General features: G+C 52.6%; 1 protein-coding gene across 6 annotated transcripts in view; it reads left to right on the forward strand.

Moving 5' to 3' along the window:
* The window catches only part of TBC1D14 (TBC1 domain family member 14), a 122,124-nt gene extending 105,106 nt beyond the window's left edge, over positions 1-17,018 (forward strand). For 4 of the 6 annotated variants that reach the window (XM_031664745.1, XM_021938253.2, XM_031664746.1 and 1 more), the window contains 2 exons: positions 8,192-8,450; positions 14,254-17,016. In XM_031664745.1, coding sequence (XP_031520605.1) covers positions 8,192-8,450; positions 14,254-14,319 — 325 coding nt within the window. In that variant the 3' untranslated portion in view covers positions 14,320-17,016. Of the gene's footprint in view, positions 1-8,191; positions 8,451-14,253 lie in introns of all 6 variants that reach the window. The other 2 variants (XM_021938254.2, XM_021938255.2) reach the window with 1 other exon arrangement.
* Positions 17,019-17,838: the final 820 nt, after the last annotated feature.

Here is a 17,838-nt window from a genome sequence, read left to right on the forward strand (position 1 = left end):
AGCCCTGGCAGGGATGCTGGATAGAAGTGTTGAGGGCCCGCTTCAAAGGCACCTTTATTCAGCAAATGGTGATTTTCTTCACACCTGTGAACACAAAGCTCCTGCACAGGCTGCCCCACTGTGTTCGTTTGACTGTGAGCCCTGCCCCTCAGATTCCTGGCCAGAGCCTGCGGTACTGGAGGACGGAAGAGCATCCAGGCAGGACCTGAGCCTTCAGCTTCTCCCTTATCTGTTTTAGGGTTTCTGATTAGCTTCTTAGGATTCTAGGCCGAAAATCAGTAGTGTCTTTCAAACTTTTCCCACTTTTACTCGCAAAAGGAAATGCGTTTTAAATTGTGACCCAATGTGTGCAGAAACTTAACATGTATATGTGCTGGGAACAGTGGTTTCATGACCCAGTACCTAACCCTGCCTGTGTGAAGCCTTCCGAAATACTGTACTCTGTTCTATTTATTCCAAAAAATGCTAGGGATAATCTGCTTTCGTTGCCTCCACAATCCACTGGCTGTTGGCTGGGTCATGCCTGGCAGTGTGAAAAGTACAGGCCTGGAGAATATTGCTGTCTGCTTCTGTCCCAGCCTGAAGATGGTTGTAATCCATGTAGGGGCAAAGACAAAGGGCACCCGCATTTATTGACTGGAGTGCTTCTCACACATGCTGTCTGAACCCTTGGAACCACCTCTCCAAGCGCAGTGTAACACTTGTGTTTTATAGATGAAAAAAACTGAGGCTCAGGGCCGGGTGCCCTGGCTCATGCCTGTAATCCTAGCACTTTGGGAGGCTGAGGCGGGCAGATCACTTGAGGTCAGGAGTTCAAGACCAGCCTGACCAACAGGGCAAAACCCCGTCTCTAATAAAATACAATAATTGGCCGGGCATGGTGGTGCGTGCCTATAATCCCAGCTACTCAGGAGGCAGAGGCACAAGAAGCATTTCAACCCAGGAGGCAGAAGTTGCAGTGAACCGAGATCACACCATTGCACTCCAGCGTGGGCGACAGAGTGAGCTTCTCTCTCCAAAACAAAAAAACAAATAAAACAGGCTCAGAGAGGCAGAGTGCCTTGGCCAAGGTCCTGATGCCAGCCAAATGCAGAGCTGGAGTTCAGACTTAGGTCTACCCGGCTCTAGAGCTGTGCACTTTCCCTTAGAGTCCTTTCTAAGGGGATTTGTGTAAGGCAGTGTCACCCATAAGATGGGTCCCATAGTTCAGGTTCCAGAGACAAGACCATCATGTTGAGTGTAGAACACGGGTTGGACTGTCTAATGAGCAGTGAGGCAGAGTAAATGAAAAGGAAGCGGTAAGGGTTCTTCGCTGCTGAGGCTTTTGTGCTGTGAGCTGGTTGGTGCCCAGGGCGTTGTGAATGCTGTCCACTGTGCTTTGATGAAACCTCCACAGGCCTTATTCTAAAAGTGCTGACTGTGTGCTAGGATACAGTCTGTATTTGCAGTTCCAGTACAGGGCTAGGCGTATAGAAAGGCCTTAGTAAATATTTAAGTTGAGCTAAGCACAGGAAAGCCATGTATTCATGATTTATTCCCTGAGTCAGCATTTATTGGTGGTCCGCAGTGACTCAGGCTCCTTGTTGGGTGCTGACAGTTAGGTGAAAGGTCAGATCAGAAATAGGGTGGGCAGTGGGGAGGAAGCAAAGGGGAAGAACAGACTTTACGTAGGACCTGTCCTAGAAGCTGCCATTTCAGAAGCACTCGTCACTGTGGTCTTCAGTGTTCAGGAGCAGATGTACCTGTTTCTGGGCACAGAAGAAGTCACTGAGACCCACTTCTCAATGTCACAGCCATGGTGTGAGGTCCAGGTCGGTCTGCCTTCAGGCCTTTGCTTTTTCTGCTGCATCAGGCCGCCTTTCCCAGAGCCACGTCCACACCCATCCCAGCCGGGCCTGCCTCCACATTGTGGGGCTGCACCGTGCCTGGCGGGGTATAAAGCATGCTAAGTTCCAGGGCTCAGCAGCTAACTGCCTGAGCAAGAGAGCCTTCCTCCTGCTCGCAGTAGGGACTGAGGGGCCTGTGGGTGTGGCCAGCTCAGCCTCCTGGGTGGGCTGAGTGGGTACATTAAAATGGCTACACCTGGGCTCAGAAAAATCTCCTGTCTTGCCCCACTGTCTGCAAACCAAGCCTGCTTCCCACCACCCCAGCTCCACCCACACTCTGAGGGTGCCCACTGTTGGCTGCTGTCCCTGTGGTAAAGCTTCAAGAGTGATCTCTGTGTTCCCAGTGCCTGGCGCCATGCCCGGCTCAGTGTCCTAGGTCAAAGAATGTGTCTGTGCCTGAGGGTCGCCTTCCTGGGCTTAAAGTCAGGTGCCTGTCCCTCCTCCGGTGTACCCTGTACGCTGCCTAACCAGTAGCTCGTGAGGAGTCAGGGCTGAGGATTCGCTTTCCTTGCCAACACCACCTTCCTGGCCCTTCTTTAGTTGTGGCTTGCCACTCCCCACGGTGAGGCACGCGGTCAGAGCAGGGGCCCTCAGCTATCTCGTCTTCCTACAGAGTTTTCAGTGTTTTGACTGTCAAGGATCTACGTTTTGTAGGAGGACTGACTTTAGGTCATTTCACTTCTGAAAATACTTCCTATTGCTGTCCAGCGGCAGAATTAGCTAGAGGGGTGAGTGGGCTTTATAATAAACAATCTCGAGCTAGCAGAAGAACCAGGGACTGCATTCCACGTTCCGGTTAGCACCTCTGAAATGATGTTTAATGATCCTTGGAGATCCTGTCATTGCCTCGAGTTTCTACCTGAAAGGAAAGGTTCAAAAGGGAGTGACTGTTGGGAGGTTTCCGTTTCCACTGCTTCTTGCACTTGGGTCATCTCTGGCTCTTCACTTCTGGGGTACAGGTTGCCCCAAGAGCGCCTTAGGAGCCGGGAGCATCTTGCTGAGCACGTCTGGCGTAGGCTGGGTCTTTATGGGCCTCTGGAGGAGGGAGGAGCATCACCTGCCTACGCTGGGGACCTGAAGGGAGGGGCATAACGTGTGTGTGGGCACACCCTGGCCTGGCTGAAGTGGGAGCCCGCATTCTCAACATGGTGCTCACGATATTTACTTCACGTCTGCTGGCCCCTGCCAAGTGCTGGGACAGAAACAGTGGAACACCTCTGGGCTCAGCGTGTGGAGGACTCTGGGACACAGAGGTGGATAGTGAACCCCGCTGGGCTCAGCGTGGGGAGGACTCCGGGACACAGGGGTGGATAGTGAACCCCGGCTGAGGCTCCCTGGGTGGGGGGAGACTCGGGACACAGGGGTGGATAGTGAACCCCTCTGGGGTCAGGGTGGGGAGGACTCGGGACACAGAGGTGGGTATGTGAGCAGCTGGGCTCAGGGGGTGGGGACTCGGGCACAGAAGGTGGGTATGTGAACCCCACTGGGCTCAGGGTGGGGAGGACTCCAGGACACAGGGTGGATAGTGAACCCCGCTGGGCTCAGGGTGGGGAGGACTCTGGGACACAGGTGGATGAGTAGACCTGAGACTCAGGGTGGGTGGGACTGTGGGACACAGAGGGTGGATAGTGAACCCGCTGGGCTCAGGGTGGGCCAGGACTGTGGGACACAGAGGTGGATAGTGAACCCGGACTCGGGGTGGGTAGGACTGTGGGACACAGAGGTGGATAGTAGACACGCTGGGCTCAGGGTGGGCCAGGACTGTGGGACACAGAGGTGGATGAAGTGAACCCCCACTGGACTCGGGGGTGGGGAGAGGACTGTGGAACACAGAGGTGGATGGTGAGCCGCTGGGGCTCAGGAGTAGGTAGGACTGTGGGACACAGAGGTGGATGAAAGTGAACGCTGGGCTCAGGGGTGGGGAGGGACTGTGGGACACAGAGGTGGATAGTGAACCCTGCTGGGCTCAGGGTGGGGAGGACTGTGGGACACAGAGGAGGGTATGTGAACCCCGCTGGGCTCAGGGTGGGGAGGACTGTGGGACACAGAAGAGGAGGGTATGTAGGCTCAGGGTGGGGAGGACTGTGAGACACAGGGTGGATAGTGAACCCGCTGGGCTCCAGGGGTGGGGAGGACTGTGGGACACAGAGGTGGATAGTGAACCCCGCTGGGCTCAGGGTGGGGAGGACTCTGGAAAAGACGATTGTACCTCCTCTTGGGGTTGTAACAAGGATTCAGTTGAATAGTCCCTGTAAAAACATATGAAGCGAGCACTTGCTGTTGTGTGCAGCCCGGGGCCCTCATTAGTAGACAGGGCAGAGGATAGTGCTGTTCCGTGGATGCTGTCTTCCTCCTTCACAACAGTCCTGAACTGCCCTCTTCCTTACCCCATGGCGCTTCCTTGCCTCTAGCAAGCTCAGACAAGCGGGTGGAACAGACCCGGCTAGGTAAGAAGTTTCTGGAAGTTGTGAAGACACATCAGCAAAAACTGCCCCTTTCCTCCCACGCGTATCATGAGGGAAATAGATATACAGCTTTTGTCTGGGGTCTTTTCTAAGCTGAGAGACGCTTCAGACGCTTCATTTGTTTAGTAACATAGAAATATATCATTTTGGGCTGGGTGTGGTGGCTGATGCCTTAGTCCTAGCACTTTGAGAGGCTGAGGTGACAGGATCATTTTAGCCCAGGAGTTCAAGACTAGTCTGGGCAACATAGCAAGACCCTATCTCTACAAATAAATTAAAAATTAGCCAGTGTGGTGGTGTGTGCCTGTAGTCCCAGCTACTCAGGAGGCTGAGGTGGGAGGATCACCTGAGCTAGGTTGCAGTGAGCCGTGATTGTGCAACTGCACTCTGGCCTGGGCGACACAGTGAGACCCTATCTTAACAAAAAAAGGAGAAGAATTATGTTATTTTGCATTAGTTGAAGTTGTACTTGAAATTACTTTTTTTTTTTAACTTTTAAAAACCTACTTTTATTTTTTACTTTAAAAAAAAATACCATTTTTGATCTACACGATAATATGCAGCGGTTGGAGGGAAAACATAAACATCTTTTGGGAGAGAAAAACCCTTGAATTCTCTCTTCCCACCGTGGGAGGAGCACTGAACTGTCTCTGGGAAGGCCAAGGGGCCCTTCCCGTCCTGCTTCTGTGAGCCTGAGGGCAGCAGGGGAAGGTGGACCTTGAACCAGGAGGGCTTGAACCAGGAGGGCTGTGTGGACAGTAGACCCCTTGTTCCAAGCGGTTCTGATCCCGTGGCAGGGCTTCTGTGGGGCCAGAACAGAGCCTGGTGTCCCCCTTCAGTGGCCTGTTCATGACTGGCTTTCAAATCTAAATTTAAATACAGCCCGTATTTGGAAGCTCCTGGTTTAAAATACAGCCCACATTTGGAAGCTCCTGGTAATGATGAGGGAGCACCTCTGAGCAGTGGGAGGAGAGAATGGGAGAAGAGGAGCCTCAGTTCAAGACTGGGGCGGAGTCTCTGCCCTTGAGGCACTTGCAGCCTGGAGCAGGGGACAAAAGTGGCTGAGGACAGTCTGGAGCTCTTGGAATGGAGCCCAGGGGCTGGAAAGGCCATGGGGCAGCTCTGACTGGGGCAGAGGGTCTGGGAGCTGCCTGCTGAGACGCCGGCCAGAGCCTGCAAGGCCCAGAAGATGCAAGAGGGTGTGTGAGGCAGAGTAGAGTGTCCAGGAGTGTCCCTTCACTGGCTCAGTGTAAAGGAAGATGAAGAATGCCAGGGCCTCATGAAGGGGGGTGCGTGCAGTGCAGCGAGAATGTTTCAAGGAAACTTGGTCCAGCCTGAGGGTCAGGAAACGACCTTCCAAGAAATAGTGACACACAGCATGTGGGAAGAGCCTGCAGGGGACAGAGGCTGCAGCGAGGAGCCAAGCATGGTCGCAGCAGGACGTCAGCAGTGAGCGTCGCCAGGAGGTGGAAGCTCATAGGGTTGGAAATGGATTTGTCTCATGGAAATGCAGAGCAGAGGGCATCGTGGGCGTCGTGAATGGCATTCTGGGTCATTCCGGTGGTGACTTAATTTTATAAAGCTCATTACCTGTCTAGAGTAATTTATGGAGACTCACACATAAATCTCAGCTTAAGAATATTATGTTAAATAAAAAAAGAACAATTTGGGCTTGGGCGGGGGGGAAAGAATATTACGTTGTAGAAATTTATTTCGTTCTTTTTGTTCTCTTCTTTGCTATAAAAACTATCTGACTATATATATATATAAAATATGTATGTGTATAAACTATATGAAAACCATCATTTTGGCCGGGCGTGGTGGCTCACGTCTGTAATTCCAGCACTTTGGGAGGCCAAGGTGGGTGGATCACGAGGTCAGGAGTTCAAGACCAGCCTGGCCAAGACTGTGAAACCCCGTCTCTACTAAAAATACAAAAATTAGCCAGGTGTGGTGGTGGGTGCCTGTAATCCCAGCTACTTGGGAGGCTGAGGCAGAGAATTGCTTGAACCTTGGGAGGTGGAGGTTGCAGTGAGCCGAAATCACGCCACCACTGCACTCCAGCCAGGGCGACAGAGCGAGACCCTGTCTCAAGGAAAAAAAAACAAAACACAAAACATTGTCGTCTTTCCCCATCCGTTTTTTTCTCAGGACTCTGCTTTTTTGCAGATGTAGGGGGAGTCTGGTTTCCGTGTGTGAGCGGGCACACGGAGATAGCCGTGCAGGCCGGGTGGGCTCCCCTGCACTTTCCCATAGTGTTAGCAAGCCTGCTCTCCAGGTACAATTGAGAATATCCTCTAGACTAAGGAAACAAAAGGTCTCTTTGCTCTTTCTTGAACTGCACCTTCTAGCCCAGGTGGTGAAATGGTTTTCTGGTTTTGAAAATCGCAAGAAGCTCGGGCTGAAGGCTTGTGATTTTAGAATGAAGCTTCCTACCAAGTCCGTGACAGTGTTGCTTCCTTACGGTATGTGCTGAGGCTCAGACATCAGAACGTGGGCGTTGGAGTCAGGTTCAGAGTCTGGCTCTGGACTTACTGGTGGTGAGACCTGGGTCCGTTTAGCTGTTGTCCTGAGGTGTGGTTCCCTCAGGTGTGGTGAGGTGAGACAGCCCCTCTCCCGGGCATTTCCTGGCGCGCATGGGGTGTCCTTCTGAAGGGGCGCGCATAGCACACAGCACCTGGTGCGCCCCCAGCTTCTGTTGTTCCTCTGGGTACGAGTTTTCCCTGGCGTCCGGCTCTCCGTTCCCTCCTCTCAGTTGAATGAAGTCTAGATTTTTAGGCCTTCCTAGACTCTTACTGTTAGAAGGTTCTGACGAGGGACAGCCCAGAACATTCCTGTTCTCATCTAAGAGCTGCAGGCTCTGTGCAATGCACGTCCACAACTGCAGGTCCTTGGGACCTGGAGGACAGGCTGCGTCTAGCGGAGCACCCCCTCGGGCAGAGTCCACTGTGGACAGAAACCCATGCCCCTGAGACTTGGGAGCAGGTTGACCAGTGTGCGGGGTTTTCTGTGGAATCTGCTATGGGAAAGTCAGCGTCACGCCGCGGAAGCTTTAGTGGCCTGACCTCCTGACCGAGTCAGCCCCTCAGGCCGAGTCCAGTGCCTGCAGTTCAGGGGCTGCGTGTTGCCCAGCACTGTCTCTGTGCCAGCACAGGAACTACTGAACCCTGGGAGAGGGGTCCTCCGGGAGGAGTGGAGATGGCCCCCACCCAGCTGGGGATCCCCACCTGTACCGAGCACCGTCAGTGTTGGGCAGGTTTTGAGAGCCAGGAACGTCTGGGAAGTCCTGCCACCGACAGGACATTGGAATTCAGCAGCGATTGCCAGACAGGGCACTAGATGTGGAGTTGAGGTGTGCCGTGGTGAGCACCAGGCTGGGGACCAGGAGCCTGTGGGCGCCCAGAGGAGGAAGGAGCCTCGTACCTGCTCCCAGGGCGAGGGGAACCTGTGCAGTGGTGCCTGAGTTGAGCCCCATAGCCAGGAGGAGCACCTGTCGGACGTTTGCTCTGTGGGTGGCATGGGGTACAGTGGTCCCTAAGACAGGATGCCTGCCCCACAGCGTGAGCACACAGTAGGGGCTCAGCACATATTCCTCGCAGGCAGGAGTCAGTGCTGCCAGTCATTGGGAAGCTGTGTGCTGCATGATTCTGTGTGGAAGCTGATGGTGCTGTGTCGTGTGCGATGTCAGAATTGCCCTTCAGTGTGAGTGCAGGCCTGGCCCCGGCCCCAGCTGTTGCCTGAAAGTGACTAGGGGAGTGTTTTTCATGGAATCCGACTGGAATTCAGTGTTCTTTCTTTGTTAAGATTCAAAATCTGAAAAATTCCAAATTTTCCCCCTAGGATCTTTACCTTATATAGTAAATCTCTGCCCCTCGACCTGGCCTGTCGTATCTGGGACGTGTTCTGTCGCGATGGGGAAGAGTTCCTGTTCCGCACGGCCCTGGGCATCCTGAAGCTGTTCGAGGACATCCTGACCAAGATGGACTTCATCCACATGGCCCAGTTCCTGACCCGGCTGCCCGAGGACCTGCCTGCCGAGGAACTGTTTGCCTCCATCGCCACGATCCAGATGCAAAGCCGAAACAAGAAGTGGGCTCAGGTCAGCGGGCATTGTGTTCTTGGCTTCCCACAGCGTAGCTGGCAAGTGGCACGCTCAGGGAGGACCCTACATAAAGTGCTGTCTGAGGATGGAGCCCCTTTGAAGGAGGTCCCGGGCTGGAAGTGAGCGGGGCCGGGTGGAGACGTGGCTGTGCCACAGGGCATCTTGGCAGGTCACCTCCTCTTCAGGTTTCTGTCAACTGGATGGGGTGTGGATAATGAAAGCCTTCCCACCTCTTCTGCAGTGGTGTTGGGAGGGTCAGCACTTTTACCATTATGGCGCTCTTTACATGTTAGAAAGTATTTTATAAGCCACGTCTCCCACTTTTTAAGAAAATAATGCCAGAGACAGAAAGCAAATTGGACCCACTTACTGAGCCCTGTGGCCATGCCCTGTGGCAGGCTTTTGTGTGCGCCCTCGAGAGGGAAGTGGGGTTATGCCCCTCTTACAACAAAGGGAGGCCCAGAGCGGAGGGCACGGGTCCCTCCTGGGCCTTCCCATGCACTGCTGTGCCCTCTCTGGACTGCGTGCCCTGAGCAGCGGTGCAGACAGTCCATATCCCTCGGCTGCCCTCCAGGCATCCCTCCTATGTCCTGTCCCCAGTGGGATTGCCCTGCATTTTCTGTTCCAAGTCTTCGTCATACTAAAAAGGAAAAAAAAACCAGTCTGGGTTCTTGATCCTGCATGTGCTCAGCATTGGTTTGAAGTCCTTGCTGATTGACGTCTATGGAGACTTTGACTTTTCTGTATGTGTTACACCATGCCTGGGGGGTTTCTTTGTTTTGAGACAGGGTCTCGCTGTGTCATCCAGGCTGGAGTGCAGCCTCTGCCTCCCAGGCTCAAGTGACCATCCCACCTCAGCCCCCCAAAATGTCTATTCTTGATTTAACTTTTTTTTTTAATTAATGGAAGATTTAAAATATTTACAAAAATAGAACAGCATAAAATAATGCAACCCACACGCCTGCCCTCCAGCGTCAGTGACTGTGGAGGTGCAGCCGCTGTTGGAGCTGCTTCCCGCCTCTCCCCTTCCCACCCTGTTAAAGTGAGTCCCAGGCACCATGTCACCTGTTGGTGTCAGCGATCGCTGAACCATACGGGCTCTTTTAACATAACTGCAATAGCGTTACCGCTCAGCTCCTAACTCCTTCCTGTCATCCGATATCCAGTTGTCAAATTCAGATGTCATAAACGGCTTTATAGTTTGCTGGAATCAAGATCTAAATAAGTCCATGCCTTGTGATTGGTTGAAAGCTCTGTTAAGCCTCTGTAATATCTATGCCACGCCACTTCTCACTTTTTAGCCCTCTCTTGTTTGCCTTTATTTGTCAAAGAAAACAGGTCATTTAGGCTGGGCACAGTGGCTCACACCTGTAATCCCAGCACTTTGGGAGGCCAAGGTTGGGGGATCACTGGAGCCTAGGAGTTTGAGACCATCCTGGGCAACATAGTGAGACCCCGTCTCTACAAAAACTACAAAAATTAGCTGGGCATGGTGGCATATATCTGTACTTCCAGCTACTAGGGGGCTGAGATGGGAGGACCATTTGAGCCCGGGAGGTCAAGGCTGCAGTGGGCTGTGATCACACCACTGCACTCCAGCCTAGGCAACAGAGCAAGACCCTGTCTTTAAAAAAAAAAAAAAAAAAAGGTCGGCCAGGTGCAGTGGCTCACGCCTGTAATCCCAACACTTTGGGAGGCTGAGGCAGGTGGATCACAAGGTCAGGAGTTGAAGATGAGCCTGGCCAAGATGGTGAAACCCCGTCTCTACTAAAAGTACAAAAATTAGCTGGGCATGGTGGCAGGCTTTGTAACTTCAGCTATCCATGGCTTGACGAGGAGAATTGCTTGAATCTGGGCAGTGAGGTTGTAGTGTGAGCCGGTGACTACCACTGAGACTCCAGCTGCATTAGAGTGAGACTCCACTCAAAAAAACAAAAAAAAACACAACAGGTCATTTGTCCTGTAACATTTTCCACCTGTAGAGCCTATGCTGATAATACATCCTCTCCCCTACACACATCACACCTATACATACACAATCACCCCGCACATACATACAGATCACCTCCATGCACACATCCCACACCCAGTCACCACCCACACCTCACCCACACACAATCACCCCACACACACATCCCACACCCAGTCACCACCCATACCTCACCCACACACACAATCACTCCCCCACACACATCACATACCCCCACATACACACAATCACCCCCACACACACAATTTGATCACCTCTGACGCATACATATCCCCTTTCAATATGCTAACTGCACACACCGTTACCACTCAGCTACTAACTCCTTCCTGTCATCAGATACCCAGTTGTCAAATTCAGATGTCATAAATGGCTTTATAGTTTGTCACAGTCACTCCCCACACCTCACACACCCAGTCACCCCGCACACATCGCAGACTCACACATAATCACACACCACACACACATTCACCCCACGCAATCACAGTCACACCCATAGTCACTTCACACACATCACACAATCACCCCACACGCATCACACCCACACACAATGACCCCACACACATCACACCCGGTCACCCCACACATATCACACACCCACACACAATCATCCCACATTACCACATTACACCCCCGCACACAATCACCCCACACACCTGTACACAATCACCCCACACATCACACACCCAGTCACCCCACACACATCATACACCCACACCCAATCACCCACACATCATACACCCACACACAACCACCCCACACACATCATACCCCCACAGTCACCCTTGCATACACACATTTCCCACACACCTGCCACAATCACTCTTACACATCACACCTCAGACACATCACTCCTACACAGTCACACTCTCACAGCATACCCTACACACATTTCATACTCTACAGACACTACCTCCCATTACTATTATCATAATCTCTACACTTCTTTCCTACATACATTACATACCTCCATAATTGCCTTAATTCCCCCCTACCACACCACATCACACACCCAATCACCCCACACACATCACACACCCACACCCAATCACCCCACACACATCACACTCCCACACACACCCCACACACATCACACACCCACACACCACCCCACGCATCACACACCCACAATCACTCCCCCACACATCACACACCCACACAGTCACACACCCGTAAATACACAGTCACCCCACACAGTCATACCCGCACAGATTACCCCCACGCACACACATTGCCCAACGCAGTCACCCACAGTCACACACATACACAGACGTATTCTACTACACACATATTGCTCAATTTAAATACATATAGGATTCAACCTTACACATCACACATCACCCCACACACACACCCACACATACATGCACACGTCACACACCTACACATTGCATACCCACACACACACACCTACAGGTCACCTTTCACATGCACCTATCACACACACGCCACCCTCACACCCACACGCACACATCACACCCACAATATCACAATTCCCACACACACGCCAATTCTCACATCACACTCCACAATTTCACATCACACTTTCACTGCCAGCTCCTCACATCACACCCAGATGCACATCACACCCCCACACACACGCCCACCCTTACATCACACCCACACACATCACCCCATATGCACATCCACACCCATGTACAGGTGCAGGTCACTCCCTGCACATCCACACACTGCACACCCACATGCACAGGAAAGGATTAAACCCAGATCAGCCATTTTGATCTTTGCATTTTAGGGACTAGGTAAAAACTATTGGTTAAAACTGGGTCAGATTATTTGACCGTAGGACATTGTTATTAATGGGATGATGATAGGAGTTAGTCTGATGATGGATGTGGGGTGGCCGTTTTGGGCATCAGTAACGTGCTTTTTTTTTGTTTGTTTTTTGAGACGGAGTCTCGCCCTATTGCCCAGGCTAGAGTGCAGTGGTGCGATCTCAGCTCACTGCAACCTCCGCCTCCCAGGTTCAAGGGATTCTCTTGCCTCAGCCTCCTGAGTAGCTGAGATTACAGGTGCATGCCTCCATGCCCAGCTAATTTTTGTATTTTTAGTAGAGACAGGGTTTCACCATGTTGGCCAGGCTGGTCTCGAACTCCTGACCTCGTGATCCACCTGCCTTAGCCTCCCAAAGTATTGGGATTACAGGCGTGAGCCTCTGCACCCAGCCCAGGCATCAGTGACTTTTATACCGTTCCAGGTCTCGTGGGACTTGTGGTCCATGCACATTTCTGTCAAATCCTGTGCTTAAGATTAAGATGCTGGTGAGCTTTCTTTTTCTTTTTCCTTTTTTTTTTTTTTTTTGAGACAATCTCAATCCCATTGCCGAGACTGGAGTGCAGTCGTGCAATCACAGCTCACTGCAGCCTCAACCTCCGGGTCTCAAGCAATTTTTCCACCTCAGTCTCCCAAGTAGCTGGGACTGCAGGCATGTACCATAACACCCGGCCAATGTTTGTGTATTTGTTTTTGTAGAGATTTGTTTGCTTTTTTGTTGCTGAGGTTGGTCTCAAACTCCTGGGCCCAGGTGATCTTCCTGGCTTGGCCTCCCAAAGTGCTGGGATTGCAGGCATGAGCCACCATGCCCAGCCATGAGCGTTTTCAAAATGACTAAATGTTTATGTTGAGCCAGCAACCCCATTTACTTCGAGATGCAGGGGGACTTAATCTGCCATTATTCCTTTTCTGCCCCTTACTTGAAACCAAAATGTTTTACTTTTAAATTTGTGACTCAAAGTGGCATAGTTCCTGGCCCCAGGCAGGTAGCACTGTGTTCCCAAGATTCTCTTGGTTTCACCCTTGGACTTTGAGCACATCACTTCTGTACATGTCCGTTGTTCAGGCCCCTTACGTCGGGGCATTAGCCTTCCGGCGTTTGTTGCGTGGGCTAAGCGGGCGCTGTGTGTGAAGCGCTGGCAGAGTGCTCTGCTTGGCGTGGAGCCTGTTAGTGTTGCTGTAATTGCTAGGCAGCCACGATGGCGTGGAATATTTTTTGAAAGAAGGGTGTTGGCTGGGCGTGGTGGCTCAAGTCTGTAATCCCAGCACTTTGGGAGTCCAAGGCGGGTGGATCATGAGGTCAGGAGTTGAAGACCACTCTGGCCAATACGGTGAAACCCTGTCTCTACTGAAAATACAAAAGTTAGCCGGGCGTGGTGGCACACCTCTGTAGTCCTAGCTACTCAGGAGGCTGAGGCAGAAGAATCTCTTGAACCCGGGGGTCAGAGATTACAGTAAGCCGAGATCGCGCCACTCTACTCCAGCCTGGGTGACAGAGCGAGACTCCATCTCAAAAAAAAAGAAAAAGAAGGATGTTGACCAAGAACAAGAACTGTGAGAACAGAGGAGGGAGCAGGCTGTGGGCCAGCTCAGGAAGGCAGGCAAGAGGAGCCAGCGCCTTGAGGCCTTCACAGGAGGGAGGCTTCCTGGTAGAGGAGGAACAGGGTGGCAGGAGTGCAGCGGGATGGGCACGGGGCTCATTAGCATCCTAGCGTTCAGGCCTGGGCTTCCTGGGTGGCCACTGCAAGACCCCAGTGAGGCCCACAGCTCTGCGTTGACGTGGATTCTGTGGCTGGCTGGAAGGAGTGTAGCTAGCTCACTAGGCCAGAGGGCATGGTCAGGTGTCCATGTTGGAAAGACCACGCCAGACACAGGTGTGGAAGACCCCAGAGGGCTGGAGGCCGTGGAAGTGGGGAGCCGGGGGACCCTGTTAGGAGGCTGCTGCTGTCTCTGCACCACTGCCATCAGGATCTGTGTGTGTGGTCAGTTAACCTCAGCTGTCTTCCCTGTGAATCCTAGGTACTGACTGCATTGCAGAAAGACAGCCGGGAAATGGAGAAGGGAAGTCCGTCCCTCCGACACTGAGGCTGCAGCGGGAACTCGCACTCGGCACCAAGCAGAGCCCCACGCCGCCGCCCCTCTGTTGTTTCAGACTGACACCCGGGCAGCCGAGAAGAGCGGGCACTCTCTAAGTTTGATTCCTAACACTGGAGTTGGCCTTAAACAAAACAAACACAAAAACTTTTAAAGAATTAAACCAAGGCTTAGCCTTAAGCAGCTCAGTGGAAGGATGAACTACTGTGGACCACAGCCAGCCACTGCATCTGCTGCACGGTTGAGCGATGGGCAGTGGCTCACCCCCACTCCTTTATTTTAGCAAAAGCTAATTAAATTGTAATGCTTCTATTCAACTACTGGGAAGTATGTTACAGTCTTAGCCAGGATGCATGAGATATGTTATTTGAGAGACTTGCTTTGGCTCGTATTTACATGTTTTCGATAGAAAGGGATCACTGATTGAGTTATTGAGATAATCTTTCCAGAGCTGGGGGTCACGTTTCTAAAACTCACCTACCAAAGATAGCATTAAAGGAACAGGGGCTCTCTGAGGATAGCCACTGATGTGTGCTCGTGGATACCTGGGCATCGACCCAGCCTGCAGGTGAGCACTAGGCCATGTTGCCTTGAGACAGTCACAGTGCACAGGCTGCAGGTGCACACGTGGCTCCAGTGGGGCTGCGCTCCGGGAGACCGCTCCCGGGCATCTGTCCCGCAGAGGTGGAAAGTTCGAGAGGAGGAAGCCCTGTGGCAATAGAGACAGGCTTAAAAGCGGAGAGAACACCGAGTGGAATCGGCCCCCTGTAAGTAAAAGGGGAGAGAGAGAGATGTGTGGCTGGCCCCTCTCCCACCGGCCTGTTGAGTGGAGGCCGGGGCAGCAGCCCAGAACAGCACATGTGGGGGAGGTGGCCCCTTGTGCCAGCAGTGGCTCCTCTCTGCCTTTGAGCCCTGCACAGCTGGACCTATCCTAAGTGCCAGTGAGTCCCTCACACTTTGACTTTAGAACGTGTGCTTCATGACCCGTTGTACAGACGGAGAAGCGAGCGAACACGTCTAACAGCCCAGACAATCTCGTCAGATGCTCATACTGTACCATCAGCCTCCCCATGTTAGCTGACTTTCCCAGGGTCGTTGGCAAAGTTTTTGTTCTGTCTTTTCCTTGACTAATTGTAAAACTTTGTGTGAGGACTTTGGTGATCCAAAATCACAGAAGTGAACCGTTTTGCAGCTGCGCAGTCTAAAGGCCAGACCAGTGTCTGGAAGCAGGGCCCACGTGGCGGTCTGCTGGCAGGCTGGTCCTGGGGAGCATCTGCGGACCCCGTCACAGGCTTGGTTAGTCATGCGTACCTGTGTGGTGCCTTCGGTTGGCCTGCACTCCACGGCCCTTCTCAGCCACACTTCCCACCCCAGGGGATGCCCCAGGCTGATCTCATTTCTGATGTTGAGGGCTCTTTGGCTCTGTCTGTATAGCTTGTAACAGGAGCCTTGGGCCGGGGGCTGGGGAAGGAAAGCCGAGCTGGCATTCGTTTTCTGGACTTTCTGTGTCTGCCATACCCGCTAACGCTCCTCTACGTGCAGGAGCAAGTTGCTGAGCCAGTGGCTGTCCCGTGCCCTCCTTCCCAGCACTACCACGTGTCCCGTTTCCTGGACTCTGCCCTTACATCTCAGCTGAATCTCCAGGGAGGCTGCAGAGCATCATGGAGACCACTTCCTGCCTCAGCCTTTAAATGCTGACTCACCTCCTCTCGGAGGAGGCTTCCTGTCTTCACGGGGGTCCCGGTGGCCTCCAGACAGAGCCATTTCCTGACATCAAGATGTTGAATGTAATCTGGACTGAGCTGGGCCTGTGGGAGAGGCCGCCTGAGGCCTGCGTGCTGTCGTCCTCGCAGATGTACTTATTTTTGTTCCATGATAGGGGCGTTCCGTTCCTTAAAGATGTATATATTTTCTTACTGTACATAAACATGTTCCTTAAGTCGTACAGAAGGTGACGCGGCAAAGGGCCTTGTGCAGTGTGTTCAGATTGCCACTGGGGAATCTTCCTGTGTCTTCAGCGCCCAGCCCTTTGTGTTCCTGGTGGAGCAGTTTCATGTGAATCTCTCCGGATAGCACTACCATGCATTCCGCTTCTGAACAGGATCCCATGCCAGTGTGGAGCACCTTCCCCATCTTAGTTCAGAAGAGGCTTGTATGACCTGTTCAGGGGTCATGTGAGGTCTCGCCAGTTTCGTGAGTCCTTCAGAGGCCAGAAAGTTCTAAAGTTCTGAGTCCCCAACCAGGGTCACTTAGCACCTTGCCACAGAGGCTGCTGGCGAGTATAGAGGCTGCTTCTGTGTGTGGTTTAGGTAAACTGGAAACGAGATACTGACATGCTGCCCTCCAGAGGTCTGCATGCTCCGCTTCACATGCTGTTCACTCTCAGTCTAAGACTTCCAGGCGGGGACCTTTGTCCAGCCTGCCCGGTACAGTGAGGCTGCCTCTCCCACCAGGCCTTGGGATCCCATTTAGAAACGGCGTTCACTTCAGAAGGTACTTTTTAACTGCTCAATTTTTGACTATTTTCAATAGTTTGCTGAAAACTCCTGATAACACTTGCTACTACATATCATGTTTTAATTGCTTGTACAGTTAACCTTTAATTTTATTTAGTAAAGTGTATCAAAGTAGGACTTTTTTGAATTGTAAATATGTGGTTTTATTAAATAAAAGTCAATGTAAAATTGTTACTTACGTTCACCATCGTGTGTTTAAAGTTGAAGTTCTCACTTCGAGCACGATGCTGCTTGAATATCCTAAGCTCCACTTGCCAGGCTGGTTAGCAACAGGATGGTGCAGTGGTCGCTGAGTGAGGTGATTAGAGAGTTGAGTGTGCCCCTTGCAGGTTGGAGGGAGCCGCACCCTTGCACCCCATCTCGAGCCAGCCCCTACCCACTGCTCCTTCCTGGTCCTGCAGCACCCTTCCTGGCATGCAGCTGGTGCTTACTCTGTGCCAGCCACAGGACCAGGGGCTCTCCATGTTCCCTTCACAACCTTCTCAGAAGCCTGTGAACCAGGCACTGAGGTCTGTCTCCCCAGCAGGCAGTGGGGTGGCATGAGGTGCGGGTCAGTGGTGGAGTCTCAGGCGGCCGTGGCTGTGCGGTGGAAGGCTCCATGAAGCCGCTGAGAACTGGGCAGTGCAGGGCCCGCCGTGTGGGTGGGCATCGCTCCGCTTCCTGAGGCAGGAGGCTCCCGGCTGGCGCGGCAGAGGCTAGGGCAGCTTTCTCTTCTGGCCCCTTGCTCCCAGGAGAATCCTTACATGTGCTCCACAGCACTCTCCCCGGAGAAGATGCGGCTGCTTACTCTCCAGCCTCTCCCTCAGTGGCTGCTCTCCTCCACTGTTATCTCCTCTGCGTTCTCTGCAGGCCGTGGTGCGAGGACAGGCCACAGGCGTGATGGTGGCAGCAGTCACAGCCACGCCAGGCGCTGGGCCGCCGAGTGCCGCCTGTGAGTGAGCTCATCCCGCAGCTGCTCTGTGGAAGAGAGGGCTACTGCCCCATTTCAAAGATG

This window comes from Papio anubis, chromosome 3 (genome assembly GCF_008728515.1).
Source record: "Papio anubis isolate 15944 chromosome 3, Panubis1.0, whole genome shotgun sequence".
NCBI lineage: Eukaryota > Metazoa > Chordata > Mammalia > Primates > Cercopithecidae > Papio > Papio anubis.